The following is a 17,529-nucleotide window of genomic DNA, read 5'->3' on the forward strand; positions in this document are numbered from 1 at the left end:
CCACTGTTTTATCCTACAGAGCCGAAAAGGACAAGGCTCAATTTGGTGCAGAGTTGAACGACCTCCGTGCTGGTGTGGACCATTTGTCCAACGAGAAGGTATTTTATACGTAACTGTTCGATGTGGACAACGCTTTAATGCTACCAGCAAATTATTAAGGTTGTGCCAAAATGAAGCTCTAATACTGTGATGGCATGGCAGGCATTAAAAATTGTACATAGCTTTCAGTAAGATGAGAAATTTTTTGCATTCAGTCGATAAATGGATATGTAAATATTTGTGAGACAGGATGCATTTTTACTGGACTTGTAAAGATTACTGCCATAATTATCACAATAAAAAATTACTTGAGATCTTTTACATATATTGTAATGTGTGGTTTAATATTACCTAACAATATTGTGTGTATACGCAATCATAAATTTTTAATAATTTTGATAAAAAAATTATTTTGTAGCAGCTCTGAGGCTGTCATTTGTCAATATTGCTTTTTATTTTATTCACTTTGAAAACATGCCGTTTTGATTCCTGTATTTTTTTTTTCTAGTTGACAGCAACAAAATAAATTTGCATGTCACTACATTTTTCCTGATGTACCTAACGAAATGTCAGTACTAACTTGTGTGTTATATGTTTTGTGTTTTAATAGAGGAAATCCAATATGTTTAACTTTAACATATTTAACAGAAATTCTGGTATACAATACTGTCTTTGTGAATTGGCAGAATGGATATTGAAAGAGTACATCATTCTGACAGTGAGAATATACATATTATGAACCTACTTATAAATAGTATTTTGATCATTAACAGTAAGACTATACTGAGCCAGTAGCTCCTGAATTTTGTAATATAATAATTTAATTAAATGCCCGAGTGGCCAAAACTGAGTACTTTGGCCATGACGACCTTACTCACCACTGGCACAAACGGGGCACTTCGGCACTTAAAGGTTAAAAATATTTCAATGAAATTGAAGTACTAGTCATGTATAAAATTGAATTACCAATTCAATTAGAGCATTTAATTCAGATTAATTATTAGTTTGGAAATATGCAGTATGGTTTGAAATCTTAAATATTTATGCTTGAGGAATATTGTGTTTAAGATGAAACTGATCATTTGTACATGTCTCATACTACGTGTATTTTCAAAGTAACTGACAATGAATTCATTGTATTTATACATTATTCCACAAGAAAATTAAACCGACATTAATATAAAATCATTTGGCCCATTAAAACGACAAAGATTAACACATTAATTATAATAACAATTATATCGAAAGAAGTTTCGGAACTTAAATTAAATTGTAATTAATTAAAAAATTCACACTGACGAGTGGTAAGGTATGTGATACCTCACAGCAGTACTTCATTTGATAAAACAACATTTCCAGCTGTCAAACCATGACGTTCTACAATCACTAACATTCACATCTGTGTTAATTGATAAAATAACAATGATAATCACACATAATTGCATTTGTTACATGAAAGGATAATATTATGAATGCCAGCCCCACCTTCTGATAATTTGGCGTTTTTAATCCATTAAATAATTATAAAAACTATCATACCAAATATGTTGTTTATTTTTTGCCTTCATTTTTACATTCAGAAATATATGCAGTACTTCCTTATATACATATTGGTGTCTTTTATTATGATAGGGGCGAAATTACATCAATTAATTTGTCAGTTAATTTATGACATATAATTAGTGTTAAAATATGGATTGATATTTAATATTTGGACTAAATACAAATAATCATGTTTCTTAAGATTTAATTAATACTCTTCTCTGCTATCTCTAATTGAACATGTATAGAACTGTGTTATGAGAATGTTAATATGAATTCCTATCTTTCCTTCACTGATGAAAATTCTTGTATGATGGATGCAACAGTAAATACGGTGGATGACTGAAATTCTAGGCTGCAGCTGAGAAGGTTGCCAAGCAAATCCAGCACCAATTGAACGAGGTGCAGGGTAAGCTGGATGAAACCAACCGAACCCTTAATGACTTCGATGCTGCCAAGAAGAAGCTGTCCATTGAGAACTCAGACCTGCTGAGGCAGTTGGAGGAAGCCGAGTCGCAGGTGTCACAGCTCAGCAAGCTCAAGATCTCCCTTACCACCCAACTTGAGGATACCAAACGCTTGGCTGATGAGGAGTCCAGGGTAAGGATACGATAGCTCATGTGCAGGAAAATTCTTTTTGGAAATCGACGAGTTTTGTTACAACACCTCTGCAAGTTTAGTAAAAAAGTGAGGTGAATTTTAAAGATTTATAAGAAATGGCATGTTCTGAAAATTAAATTACTGTTAATGTTCATTTGTGAAGAATGTTTATGCAAGCTGCATAAGGAACTAAATTATCTCATTCGTGTTAAATAACATCATTGACCATGGTTACATACTTTTGGTCTGTTACTTTTTTATTGCTAGTGGGGTGGGACTAAGTCCCCTGTACTGCGGCCACTTCTGGCCTATTGTACCAGCCCCAGATGATAGGTGAGGGTGATTGTGGAGCAATTGGTGGAATGAAAATTGGCAGGGAAAATCAAAGTACTCGGAGGAAACCTGCTCCAGCGCCATTTTGTCCACCACAAATCCCACTTGACCAGACCCGGGATCGAACCCGGGCCGTCGCGATGGGAAGCCAGTGACCAACTGCTTGAGCTATGGCGCGGCCTTTTTGGTCTGTTCAATTCCAACTTATTTTCTGGTATTACCAACATTTTAGATTTTTGGTAAGACTTCTTAAATGGAGGACTGGCCAATCATATGGCCTTATACCTACACAATACAGGGTAGACACAGAAATAATGCAGACAAACATCCATGCCATGAGTAAGATGATTTCAAACTCAAGATCCCAGTGTTCGAGCAGTTCATAGATGCTACACCCACTGATAATGGCCTCATAATATCCACTCATAATCGTTTAAAATTATCTTGAAAGAGTATCTTACCTTAACCTGATGCCACTATCTGATTGATTTGAATGTCTGCAGGAGCGTGCAACTCTCCTGGGCAAGTTCCGCAACCTGGAACATGACCTGGACAACCTGCGCGAGCAGGTAGAGGAGGAGGCCGAGGGCAAGGCTGACATCCAGCGTCAGCTCTCCAAGGCTAATGCTGAGGCCCAGCTGTGGCGTTCCAAGTACGAGTCCGAAGGTGTGGCCCGTGCTGAAGAACTTGAGGAAGCCAAGTAAGTTCATGATATGTGTGAGTTCGTGAGTGAATGAATATACAAGTGCAACAGATCCATCAATATATTTATCTGCTTCCTGGATTAATGAAATCCATCAGTGGTTCCCAGACTGTTTCCTGAGGAACCCTCTGATTCTAAGGGCAAAATAATTAGCCCAAAATGACAAGGTCAAGCGTTATTTCCATTCCCTCACTCAAAAACATTCAGTAATATTTCCTTTATTAATTTCTATGGTGATGTGACTGATGAATGTTGTCAGCCAAAATCCGATTTTCAGACCAGACAGGTCCAGTGCAGAATTTTCCCCATATCTTCTCCATTCCTCACTTCTTCGAAAGTCAAAACTTTGTGAATGTGAGGGAAATCCCCAGTGAGGCCCCCCCTGACAACCATAACCATCAGGATCAAAATAAAATCCCTGCTTGCCAACTGGGCACTTCAATAAAACCCATGGATTTTTAACTTTGCCCTAGCCAGAAGATCAGGCTGGTCAAAGATTATACTTGCGAATATATGCCTAAAGATAAAATCAGAACCTGCTTGCATGAAATTGTATTTTTACTATAGGCCTGTATTCTTACAGTAATTGTGTTCCAGAATATTGATACAAAAAAAGAAACACCTACCCAGCATAAGGCAAAATATTTAGATTTTTTTGCTATGAGAATAGTACGAGTAGAATCATTCCTCCCAATTTTACCATTTACACTGCATTTAAAATTTTTTACTTTTTCTTTTGTGTGCCATTTGAAACCATCCAACTTAGGTCACTTTGCACCTGCAGTTTTCAAGCTTTGTTTAAGATTTCATTTCCAGTTTCATAAACCAGAAGGGTTCCATGGATAAAAAGTTTGGGAACTGCTGAATTTACTTAAACTCCAGTTTTTTTCTAGAATTTTGGTTTGTTCTTCCTAGGCGCAGAATCAGAAACTTGATGAAGAACCCCTCCTAACCTCTGTGTTGAATAATGTAGAGTATGTAAGACTGTCAGTATCACTGAATCTTCATTACAGCTAAGCTGATGCTGTATATTGCACGTTCTTAAATTGTTAACTTTATTGATGCCATTAACCTAAGCTATTGCTGGATTATTAGTTATGTTAGTCCATTGTGTTGTATGTTCTCTTTAGTGATAAGGACTGTTAATAAACTAGCTTAGTTAACTTAATGGGTGTTTTGTACTCATTAAGCTTCCTCTCCTCAGTTCCTTCCATTATAATATGGAGAAGCTGTATCCTGGTACTGGGGTAGCACCTCATGACTGGCAACTAATTGCCATTACAGAATAATGTCATCATTTCACTGACACTAATTAATGTACCTGAGGTAACGCACTGCTTGTCTGATGGACTACAGTAGATAGAGTTTCTGTGAGTCTCAGGTGTATAAATAAACTGCTTGGAAGTTCTGTAGTATAATTAGATGTAGAAGCATTGTTCTGTGTGGAATTATCATTCAGCTGCTGGATAAAGGGACCTTAACTCTCAAATTTGTCATTTCTTCATTCAGGCGGAAGCTGCAGGCCAGGCTTGCTGAGGCCGAGGAGACCATTGAGTCTCTGAACCAGAAGGTTGTAGCCCTGGAGAAGACCAAGCAGAGGCTGTCTACTGAGGTCGAGGACCTGCAGTTGGAGGTTGACCGTGCAACTGCCATTGCAAATGCTGCCGAGAAGAAGCAGAAGGCATTTGACAAGATCATCGGTGAATGGAAGCTTAAGGTTGATGACTTGGCTGCAGAACTTGATGCTAGTCAGAAGGAGTGCCGTAACTATTCCACTGAGCTGTTCCGTCTCAAGGGTGCCTATGAGGAGGGCCAGGAACAGCTGGAAGCTGTACGACGTGAGAACAAGAACTTGGCTGGTAAGCATGCAGTCTTGCAAATATCCATATGTGAGATCAGATGCATAATGTTTGGTTTCAAAATGCAGTATTAGTTTCCTTAAGAACAGTAAGGTATATTTATATAGTAACAGCTATTTTATATGTAAAGCCAACAAAAATTAATTTTGTTTAACCTACCAAATGTCCTGGTTTTATCTCAGATAGTTTACTAGCCATCCTGATGATGAGTTTTCATGGTCTTCTTTAGTCATTCTAGGAAAATATTCCCACAGTACCCAAAAATATGCTTTTCTTACTTCGTTCCACATCCTCTCCAATTCATTATTCACAGTCATTCTTCCATTCAAAACTGTATAGCCAGTAAAGCTAACAAAGCATTGTTAAATAAACAAGGAATCAGATCATTTACAATAAAACCCTTTAATAATGACTTGATTTAGCTGTGCTAAAAACAAGCAACATTTTTAAAATCAAGCAAGTGATGTGCTTTAAAATAATCAGAACTTAACAATTTATTCATATTATTAACTGTAGTACTTACCCACTCCATGTCATCTGGCTTTCAGATGAGGTCAAGGATCTGTTGGACCAGATTGGTGAGGGTGGCCGCAACATCCATGAGATTGAGAAGGCCAGGAAGCGCCTGGAGGTTGAGAAGGATGAGCTGCAGGCTGCTCTGGAAGAAGCTGAGGCTGCTTTGGAACAGGAGGAGAATAAGGTGCTGCGTAGCCAGCTGGAGTTGTCTCAGGTGCGCCAGGAGATTGACCGTCGCATCCAGGAGAAGGAAGAGGAATTCGAGAACACTAGGTGAGGAAAGTAACCGGTCATGATATCAGCTGTGGTCAGACACTGGTTTCTGACTTCTGAGTTCCAGTCACTGAAGCAGGGTTTTCTCTGAGCACATCAGTTGATTTCTCTTCCAATCCCTACACCAGAGCCTCATACATTCATCATCGTTGAGGGTTTTTGTAGGCTCATTTGAGGTTGCAGTATAATGAATTCAGTCCCACATCACTCATAAAAGAAAGACAAATAATCCATCAAGCCTCATTTTTGGCAAGTGCTTAGCACTACATTAATATTGTATTATAATCCTGTTAACTTTTGAAGCAAAACTCTTATTGTAAAGATATTAAGTATTTGTACTTGATTTGTTCCATAACCTATGGTGTCAACATGTGCTTGGATTTATGGAACATAAATAAATTCAAATTCAGATTACCAGGGTCAAATGAAGCATGTAAGGATGTTGAGATTGTGGCCTTTGGTGTTATAACACAGCATCATATTTATCAACCTTTCAGAGGAACTTCCACCTTCAGGATAGAAAATTGAGGCCACAAGTTCCTCCAAATGTTTTTAAGAATACAAGAGACTGTACAGTGTCATAACTTAAAAATTCACAATTTAAATGCTGTGTAAACCTCAATCCTCATATAGCTTAAGATGATCTGGCTGTATGGCTTAGATGGGAAACAGAAAATTGACAAGAATTTTGGTGTGGAACTTCATAAAAACCAGAAATTTGGACCAACACAAGATATTAGGTTATTAATAAAATGTATTTAGGGGAAATATATAGTGAGGATATGAAAGAGATTGAACCAGTACAGAAGGTAGTTGTATGGCAAATATTCAAGCTGTGGGTTCTGTAAACAGTAAGTTACATACTATAAATGTTGCTCCCTTACATATGCAGTGAACCAATGGTTGAATCTGTTGAAATTTGGTGTCTTGCAGAAAGAACCACCAGCGTGCCCTGGACTCCATGCAAGCCAGCTTGGAAGCCGAAGCGAAGGGTAAGGCTGAGGCCCTCAGGCTGAAGAAGAAATTGGAGGCTGACATCAATGAACTTGAGATTGCTTTGGACCATGCAAACAAGGTGAGAACCTACATTTGATATATGCTTTTCAACTTCTGATTAGACCAAAACAGTATTTACTTCTCATCACATGAATTGCAGGCATATCAAAGAATGTGTAGCTTTCAAAATTAGCAGTATTTGATGGTAATTTCTTTCAAATTAATGCAGCATTAGCATAAAAAAGGAGAGAGTGGTGGGGGAGGGGAAGTAAATATAGACAGAGAAGAAGGATGAAATGAGGAAATACAAAAAAAAAAAAAAGAATAGGGGGAAAATTGTCAGATTAGGAGGATGAAGAAGAGGAGGTGGAGGAAAGATGGGAAGTAGAAATAAAGAAACAAAATGAAAACAACTGCAGTTTTTGCTAACTACCTGTACATACTTCTGTTATATGAGAATCCTATAAAAATAAGCCTGTTGCTGATTCTGTGGATCAGAAAGAAATACAAAATAAAAAGTTAAATCCAAAGGAAAATTAAATACAAAAAAGCCCTGAATAGATGGATGAAATGACTAGCTTTTGGAGCCAGAAAAACTCAAAGTAAGCAGACTTGTTATGTTGATGGCATACCCTCTACTATTAATTACCCTTCACTGCTTTAATAGAATCATTTAATCATCTGACTATATCACTTTGGTTCAGTATAGAGAATGATAAGTGCAAATCTAAGGTTGCAACTTGAAATGGTAACAGTCATATGTTTCTGTTTTCATGAGGCAGTATAGAATCTGGAACTATGTAAATTGAAGTAAAATATAATTACAGAATTAAGTACAGTTCCTATGTTTCCCTTTTGTGCTTCCTGTTGAATAGGTATCACCCATTTTGTCACACTCCTTAGTTCCATTTTTAATCCTTCAAGATCTCACTCTGCAGATGATGCATTTCATGAAACTGGAATAATCTTAGATTATAATACAGTTGATCAGATGTCAAAATTCAGTTGCTAGCGAAAGTAAAATTTTAGTATCAGTCAAAGTTCCTACTCTCCACATATCATGGTGTAGTAATTATAACTTATTTAATATTTTATGAGGTCCCAAGTCTGAATTTCTGTCTGATCAGTTACATTTACTTGAGGTTTTCCATGACTTTACTCAGTCTCCTTCCTTCCATGTTGTTCTGAATCAAACAGCCCTCACCTCAAAGGTGTGCAGTCTAGGCATTTTATAAATTGTCATTAAGTAAAGCAAAAAACGCAATACAACACACAAATTTGGAAACTAAAGATTTTTCTGTTGCTAAGCACCTTGCTATGAAGACATATAAGCAAATCTCTACACATCCTTAGCCTTGATACTAGGCGTAAATGAGCAGCCAGAACACAAGTAATGCTTGTTTAACGCTCATATGCTTCAAACAAATTAAAATTTATTACACAGAACCCAATTCCACTGCCATCGATGCTCTTTCTGCATTTTAACAAGTGTAACTTCTCCTACCATCTTGTGTTACTTAAGCTATCATTTGTGCCTTTTTTACAGATTGAATCTTCTAATTATCATGGAAATAAGCAAAAATAATCAGTATGAAGAAAAGCTGTTAAAATAAATAAATTCTGTTTGCAGGCCAATGCTGAGTCACAGAAGAATATTAAACGCTACCAGCAGCAACTAAAGGATGTACAGACTGCCTTAGAAGAAGAACAGCGCGCACGTGATGATGCTCGTGAGCTCCTTGGTATCTCAGAACGTCGTGCCAATGCCCTACAGAATGAACTGGAGGAGTCTCGCACACTACTGGAGCAGGCAGACCGAGGACGGCGACAGGCTGAACAGGAACTGAGCGATGCCCATGAGCAACTGAATGAGCTCTCTGCCCAGAACACATCAATCTCAGCTGCCAAGAGGAAACTTGAATCTGAACTACAGACCCTACACGTGAGTCATTCACATTGCTTCCTTTGTTTCTGGAGTTTTCAGATTCTAATTCCCAAATTACTGCAGTAGGGGTCTTTTACATTATCAGTTTGTTCTTTTGTCTTCATTATTGTCATTATCATCATTCAAAATTTGTCCTGTAATCTTTTATGAATACCCTTTTGAACTATCTTAATTCTGTTGAACCTGCTTCATGTTTTCCAGTTGGTATAAGTGAATATGTAGCTTTAGCTATCCATGTACTCCCATTATTTCCTTATTCCCATAAAACAGGATTTAATTTTCTGTTCTCTGAGTAGTGTTTGCTTTGATACCCACTCTTTCTTGCTTTTAATTTTGTATCCGATTCCAAGTATACTTAAGCTTAAACATTTCCCAAATGCATCTCAGCTGATTATTACTTTTATCATTATCATATTTTATTTTGTGAAATTTAAATTCATGAATGTATTTTCAAATGCACACCCAAAATTTCTTAAATACTTTATGCCGTAACTAGCATAAACATGTTTCATCATCACGGTTACTATAAAATATATGAAGGTTACATACTGACCATTATCACGGTCCCAGAGTTATTTTGTTGGAGGAAGAGAATATGAAAGAAAATGATTTTGACTCAAACCCAAGGATGTAACAGCAAAACTAATAATTTTCCTTAGGTTATCTCTCCAAGAAGAACATCTCCTTTACCATTTTTTTTTTATATGACAAACCATCTAAGACAACCAAGATGGCTGGAAGAACAGAGAGAAAGATTGACAGATATTTACCTATTATAAATGTGTGGATAGATAATATGAAACAAATTCTATAAAACCATTATTTTCATATCTTCATTTGCAGTCTGACCTGGATGAGCTGTTGAATGAGGCCAAGAATTCTGAAGAAAAGGCAAAGAAGGCCATGGTTGATGCAGCGAGATTGGCTGATGAGCTCCGAGCAGAACAGGATCATGCACAAACACAAGAAAAGCTACGCAAGGCACTTGAGACACAGATCAAGGAGCTCCAGGTATGTGTTATCAGTTTTTTCTGTCACTCCAAGCCTATGTTTCATGAACCACCAACATTCCAGACAATATCATTAAATAACCTAGTAATCAAGGAATAAAGCCATGAAAGTTACATGTCTGTTATGCTATAATTTTATTGATTATAGTTCAATACAACTGAAACACTCCTGTATCATAGTACAATGTTGATATATTAATATGCATTTTTAGTTGGTTATTTAACCATACTGTCAGTATTGAGACTCTGTAGTGTAGGATAATAGGTTGACTGATGATTTGGAAAGGATCTGGAAGAAAATGGTCATGTCACAGTTGAGGTAAAACCACAGTATTTGCTGGAAGGACTGAGGAAAACCATGAAGAACCTCAGTCAGGATAGCAAGTACCTCCTGAGTACAAGTCTCAGTTGTTACCACTAAAACAACCTCTTCAGCACAGATGTGCTGATGGAATGAATTATTAATATTTGACAGGCAACCACCAAAGAATTGTTAGAATTGAAAACAATGAAAACTACTTCCAGATTAACTTAATCACCACTATCAAATACCAGAAGGCCAGAATCTTCTTCCTCCTTGCAGAACTGTAACTATTCATCATATATAATAATTCTGACACGGACAGTATTGTTAAAAAACTTAATAATCAATCAATTTAGAATGAAACGAAACTTCTAAATTTAAAGGAGTATTTCTTTAAAAATTCAGTTCTGCTAATCCAATTAACACTTATCCGATATATGAAGGCAGATATTTCAGTAGACCATTTAGTGGAAAATGTCTGAAAACCAAGCTACGCATTGATATTAGTGGATGAGTTTTTATATTTCCCAAAAAATAGTAGATAGAATATTAGCTTACTGTACATCAAAAAGATACATAGAATTGCATGTTCAGTGAAAGGAATTTTCTGAAATAATTACAGATGTCAATAAAAATGGTCTCAAGTAGCATTCCACTATTTGGACTAGTTCTATCTTTGGAGTAAATTGCTATTTGAACGTCCTGTAGGTGCGTCTAGATGAGGCTGAGAGTAATGCACTCAAGGGAGGTAAAAAGGCAATTCAGAAACTGGAACAGCGTGTTCGTGAGCTGGAGAATGAGCTGGATGGTGAGCAGCGAAGACATGCTGATGCACAGAAGAACCTACGCAAGTCAGAACGGCGCATCAAGGAGTTGAGCTTCCAGGGAGAAGAAGACCGTAAGAACCATGAACGTATGCAAGACTTGGTTGACAAGCTGCAGCAGAAGATCAAGACATACAAGAGGCAGATTGAAGAGGCTGTAAGTATCATTCTCATTGCAATAATTAATAACATGTTTGGAAATTTTCTTTTGAAAAACAACTTTCCATTTCTTCTGTCCCATAAATCATTTGTGTAAAATGATGCCACTTTTTCTTGAATTATACAATTTAGCATATGTTGTGTCATGTAAAAAATATGTGATATGATAATGATTTGCAGAATTGATTACTGTAAATTTTACTTTACATAAGCATGAAGCTATACAGAAAATGCGCACTAAAATAAAGAACACTTTATGCAAGGAAATTGTAATGAAAGTTAAATAATTCTTTGCAGATAATATGAGTATTAAATACTTGTTAATTCTAGCAAATGTGTCTAAACATAAACTATTATGATCTACTCTAACTTTGACATTAATATAATTTATATATTTACTTCACAAACATGACTATGAATACATCTATTTAAAATATTGAAAACAGTATTGGAGTCAAAGCTCCCACTTTCAAGCCACAACTTAAGCCACAACTTTTAATAAAACGCAATCAAAAATACAATAATGTGAATTTTCCAGAATATATGTAGCTAAAAAGTGGAAGTAAAGAGAAAAATAATAATCTGTTTTTCTCATAAGGATAAATCATAAGATGATGAGTTCTGAAGATTCAAAACTGAAAGATATCAGAATTAGTTTCTTTCCCATTTTCTGACATTTTTGGATCCAAAATTCCTTTTGTGTTATTGTTAAACTCATCAGAGTATTTATGCAATTATACCTGCCTGCAAAAATGCTTCAGTAACTCAGGATTTTGCCAACATTTTACTGTGAGTTTCATTCAAGTCTCACAGTCAGCAGCAATTGTCTTCCTAAACATGATTAACTACTAGGTTAATGGTAGTGTAGTAAGTTTCCAAGTGGTTAGTCGCTGGCTTCCCACTGCGGCAGCCCGGGTTCAATCCCGGGTCTGGTCAAGTGGGATTTGTGGTGGACAAAATAGCGCTGGAGCAGGTTTCCTCCAAGTATTTTGGTTTCTCCTGCCAATCTTCATTCCACCAACTGCTCCACAATCACCCTCACCTATCATCTGGGGCTGGTACAATTGGCCAGAAATGGCCACAATACAAGGGACTTAGTTCCACCACACTAGTAATAAAAAAAAAGTTTCAACATTGTTAAAACCAAACTTTTGAAAGTAATTTAAATAAAATTCACACTTTCAAAACAGTAGTGCTTTACAATTCAAGATAACTTACCATTTGCACATTTTTGCTTCCAGGAGGAGATTGCAGCCCTGAATCTGGCCAAGTTCCGCAAGGCACAACAGGAATTAGAAGAGGCTGAGGAACGTGCTGACCTGGCTGAGCAGGCGATTTCAAAGTTCCGTGCGAAGGGACGATCAGGATCTGCGGCACGGGCATTGAGTCCAGTGGTTAGTAGATATGCCTGAAATTTAAAGCTAATCATGACATACATAAAAGCAAAATTCCATTCCTCACATGATGGTTCAGGTTATCTGTCGTAGCTAGAACTCAGTTTAGATGCTCAGAAACTATCAGTGTCAGTGTGCTGCTTCACCAGTTGGATCAGTTGTTAATGTATCAATCAGAGGGGTTGCAGAAGGAAAGAAACAGCCTTTCCCTGCACCAACAGGAAGCAGTCTGTTACCTCTGTGGCATGCATAATGGAGTTCTACCTGGAACAGACAAACTGTAAATAGCAAAAAGTCCGACACTGTGAAGTTTATGAACTGAACACTATGACAGTTTTTATGCCTTTGACAAAATTCAATCTAAGTTTCCAAAATATTTAACATCGTAAATTAAATGTCTCCTCAGTTCACATGTATTAACTGAAAACATAATTAATGCTTGTTCATAAAGTTTCCAAATGAAAGGAAGGAAAAATGTCATATTAAAAAGCCATCAGATACCAAAGAATTGTCTTATATTTGAAATTATTATCCAAAATTTCTTGTTTAAAACAATGATCGGACTAAGAGATTTATTTCTTTTCTGTCCTTTGTGCAGCCTCAGGCAAAGCCCCGCAAGGTTCCAGTGGAGTAAACCACATTACTTCTCTTGTAAGTCGTGCGTGCCCCCAATTTGAATGCTGAGTGATTCCAAAGATCCAATTCCCTCAGTAGTGTCAGAAAGATTTTGAAACGTTACCCATAAATCCATTTAGGACATAGCACTCTTCCAATCCACCCTTAGATGCCCTTGTTGATGTGTACAGTACCTACATTGTCTGTGTTCACAGCTTTGCACTAAACGACAAGTTTATCCAATTGTTTTCTAGAAGGCAAACTGAAGAGTTAGTTACAGTGATATTACATCATCATCATCAGTAATCTGTCACACGACAGGTCCACAGTCTCTTCCAAAACAGTTTCTCCACTTAATGCGATCTTCTGTTTTTGGAAAGAGACTATCCAGGAAAAGTGATAATGTGGTAGTTTTTCCATTTGCTTTCCACATCGCAGTACAACAGCCGTTCAAACCACTCTGGTCACGCCTGTTGCTATACGAACTTGAACCACCTCGAGCATCATTTGCTCTGTGCTTCAAGTCGCTGCTGATGACGCTGCTTCCGACATCAGTTACAGTGATATTACAACATGTTAAATATTTAATACCATAGAAATCCTGATTCAGTAATGGAAATTCCAGGACAAATTATTAGGTTACAAAACTGTATCTGAATTTCCTTCTAATGTCCATGTGTTCTCACAATTAAAATATATTTCACACATCGTGTAATTTAAAATTCCTCTACTTGAATTAAGAAAACAGTGAAAATTCTCAAGATCATTCTAAGGCCAAAATTAATCATGGGTATTAAATTTTGACCTAAAGCATTAATAGTAAGAAATTTTCTTAATTTATTTAATTTTGAATTAAGTTTTCAGGATTCTAATTGGCATATTGTTTACCTACAAAAACAACAATTTTACTCGTCCTTTTCTGAAAGTAGCATTTTCATGTTGTTCAAAAACCTGTCCATGATCTACCTGCTAGACACAGGCATACCTTATAGTGTACAGAATGGCATGGTGTTTGCTGTTTCAGAAGGTCCCTTGTGTCTATGTACCTTACCTTAATTCCTGAGTTGCTTACTTTGGGTGCAGTGTTTGTATATATACATATATTTGAACAATTATATTAGTAGGCAGCATCATAAAGATGCTTTCTTATCACTGCCATTTTAGTTACAATGCTTGTTACTGTGCTGGTGGATTTTCAATTTTGTGTTTTATCACATGTACAGGTATGAGACATTAATTTCAAGAGAAACAGCATTCATGCATAAATCATATATACAAGATTTTGTACTTATGTTACAAGTAACTTAATTGTACAGATTGTAAAACATATTATCTATGTCATCACTAACGTTCTATTTCTAAATTAATTAAATATTCAGTTTCTGTAACAGGAATCTTCAATCATATGACATGCAGGTAATGACTCAAGGACACTATACTCATATACTTTACCCCAGAGGCCACTGTGTGTGGATATACCATTTTACTCTCATTGTCAGGTGAAGAATGTAATAGTGTAATATAAATCCTTACTCCTATGGTGTAGATCAGTATAGGTATGTAGACTGTAAAACTGAAAGGTCTTTCATGACTTTAGAATCTTGTGCATATGGGCAGAATAGGTAGGAATTGATATTCTTTGAAAAGTCTGCACTTTTTTAGATGAAAGTTTAAATCAACTGTATGATATATTTTTCCCTAATTAAACATTCATGAAGTAGGCCAGATAAAACAAATTCCACATAATATTTAACTTTATCTCTAGGCATGCTTTCATGCAATATTTGTTTCATATAACATGACAGCGAAATGCAGCAAACATATGGGTTTCATTTACATTAGTGAACTGCAGCTAAAATAGCCATGGTCCTTCAAGTGATGGAAATATTTCACAGTGTTAAGTTTCCTTAACATTTTACACCTTATTTTTCTTTAAATATTTTTATCTTAATTTTCACATATTTAAGTAACTTGTGTACCTATTCATATGAATCGAAAACCATAATTTTCTTCAGTCATTTATCACTGCATGGATGTATGACCTAATCATAAGGTAAATGCTTTCCTTCCAGGACTACTGACCACATTGCAGTGATAATCTTATTTATGGCTATGGTGGTGGATATTTGAGAATAGAATTTACAGATCATTATATTGCTGCGGGTTGTTTTAGCTTATAAACAGAGGGACCACAGCATAGTGTTGCTAAATCTTTCATTATTCATATTATGGCCACAACACTCAATTTAAAATATTTTGATAAGTTAAGGAAACTAATTTCTGTTTTCCATAGAAATATGGTTACATGTAATATTATTTGTGTCATTTTTACTGGCACACAGATATTACTGTTCAGTCAGTTTCACTAAAATATTGTTTAATATCATCCTCTTCTCTACACCTTGAATTAAATTCAACTCTTCCTGTTTACATAATTTAGATTAAAAAATAGACTAAAATAAACAGATCTATAAATCCAATCTTGGCATTCTATATACCCCTTTTTTATATCTCAAAAATATTGTGTCATAAATAATTCCAAATTGCCCAGTTATTAGGGAGACTTGTGAACTGACATGATCTACACAGTATTAACCCATAGAAATAATCAGCTTCTTGTGGTTTGTTTTGATATGTCACCTATGAGCCAGTTTTCAGAATATGTTTTTGATATAGGTACATAGCTTATATCTGAACCAAGAGATTATTGCATTATGAAAATTCTTAAACATTTTACTCCTCTTTACATACTCCTTTCATCATGTGCAGCATGAGATTCATACATTTTTTATTGCTAGTGGGGTGGGACTAAGTCCCTTGTACTGCTGCCACTTCTGGCCTATTGTACCAGCCCCAGATGATAGGTAAGGGTGATTGTGGAGCAATTGGTGGAATGAAGATTGGCAGGGGAAACCTAAGCACTTGGAGACAACCTGCCCCAGCGCCACTTTGTCCACCACAAATCCCACTTGACCAGACCCGGGATCGAACCCTGGCCACTGCGGTGGGAAGCCAGTGACTAACCGCTTGAGCTATGGCACAGCCATGGATTCACATTTACTTATGAGACAACAAAATCATATGTTTAAGTAAACTGGTCATATGACAAATATTTACACAGAAGATTCTCAAGCTATTTTCATCAGTAGCACAGACATCAGAATTAATGCAAATTAAGGTGTCATTCCTCCAACAGTGAGATTACTTTGCACAGTCTAAAAAGATCCGCATTCATATGCTGCCACAAATCTAAGTATTGAACCTACTGACATGCAAGGAAAGAATAAATTATACACAAGTTGGTCCATGGCCAAGGGCCCTGCAGTTTATGGGGCCTCATGTAAGGTGGGCATGCAACTTGTCTAGCATAAGAGGGTGAAAGGCCCCTAAGGCTTTCAGGTGCAACAAAAATAATGTGTTTTCCTCACCTGTCTTCATTGGTTCTAATAAATAATAAAGCATTTAAGACATACCTACACCCTACCACATTCTTCAGTGCCCTGGGGACTGGTTTATGGCACTGCAATCTCTTAAACTGTCTTTGCTGACATATCTGACATAACTGAAGGTTAACTCATCAAACTTCATAGGATATTATGTTCTCACGGCAATTGTTATGAAGAGTCCTATCTTCTGGGATATATGGTGTTATATCCCAGAAAACAGGAATCAGCAAACTTTAGCTTGAGAAGAACAGCTGTATTATCCACATATATGTATTGTGCAATACTGAAATGTCTCTTGTTTGCAGCCCCACAAACCTTCACTTTCTTATGAGATAATTCCTTGTACATTTAGAGTTTATTAGTGCATGTGAACAGTTAATTAGGCTGTATGGTCATGTAATTTAACTTTGCAGTACTGATGCTACTGTTTCTTATTGCAGCATCACAAACCAGCGCCCAGGCCGCAACTTGATGGCAGCGTCTTCCCGCCACGATTTGATCTGCACCCGGAAGGCGATTTCTAAACCATTATTAACAACCCATGATTGTAAAAAATAAAAATTGCTACAGACGGACATGAACATAAATGAGCCTATTTTGCGGCGCCTCTTCCAGCATATGATAACTGGAAAAGAAAAGAAAATATATTCAGAGGAATACAATTTAAATAATGTAATAACAGCACATTTATTTTGTAATTTATTTTATTGTCGATGAATGTATTTATTAAATAATAATATTCCAAGTACTGCCCTTGGTGACAGTGGTGCGTGTGAAAGGGAGCCAGAGGGTTGTGAATGCCATTCTGAGACACGTAAATGATCAACAGCCCTATGCATTATTCTTCGTTCGGTCACAGGTCTCTGGCTCAGTCAGAAGAGAGCGTGGATGCGATGCAATCGTGGCTCACATTGTATGCACGTCTTCTTTAAATGCACCAATAAAGAAGTTCATATCGTTATTGTAGCTAT

General features: G+C 36.5%; 1 protein-coding gene across 50 annotated transcripts in view; it reads left to right on the top strand.

Annotated features, from left to right (window-relative positions):
* Positions 1 to 17,524, top strand: part of LOC111865852 (myosin heavy chain, muscle) — a 97,933-nt gene extending 80,409 nt beyond the window's left edge. For 36 of the 50 annotated variants that reach the window (XM_023854228.2, XM_023854254.2, XM_023854253.2 and 33 more), the window contains exons 29-39: positions 20 to 98; positions 1,936 to 2,181; positions 3,018 to 3,214; positions 4,727 to 5,076; positions 5,625 to 5,865; positions 6,799 to 6,940; positions 8,492 to 8,803; positions 9,650 to 9,817; positions 10,829 to 11,101; positions 12,345 to 12,497; positions 16,999 to 17,524. In XM_023854228.2, the coding sequence (XP_023709996.1) occupies positions 20 to 98; positions 1,936 to 2,181; positions 3,018 to 3,214; positions 4,727 to 5,076; positions 5,625 to 5,865; positions 6,799 to 6,940; positions 8,492 to 8,803; positions 9,650 to 9,817; positions 10,829 to 11,101; positions 12,345 to 12,497; positions 16,999 to 17,082 (2,245 nt within the window). In that variant the 3' untranslated portion in view covers positions 17,083 to 17,524. Of the gene's footprint in view, positions 1 to 19; positions 99 to 1,935; positions 2,182 to 3,017; positions 3,215 to 4,726; positions 5,077 to 5,624; positions 5,866 to 6,798; positions 6,941 to 8,491; positions 8,804 to 9,649; positions 9,818 to 10,828; positions 11,102 to 12,344; positions 12,498 to 13,095; positions 13,149 to 16,998 lie in introns of all 50 variants that reach the window. The other 14 variants (XM_023854255.2, XM_023854260.2, XM_023854257.2 and 11 more) reach the window with 2 other exon arrangements.
* The last annotated feature ends 5 nt before the right edge of the window (positions 17,525 to 17,529 follow it).

Source organism: Cryptotermes secundus, unplaced genomic scaffold (assembly GCF_002891405.2).
Source record: "Cryptotermes secundus unplaced genomic scaffold, Csec_1.0 scaffold1385, whole genome shotgun sequence".
Taxonomy (NCBI): Eukaryota; Metazoa; Arthropoda; class Insecta; order Blattodea; family Kalotermitidae; genus Cryptotermes; species Cryptotermes secundus.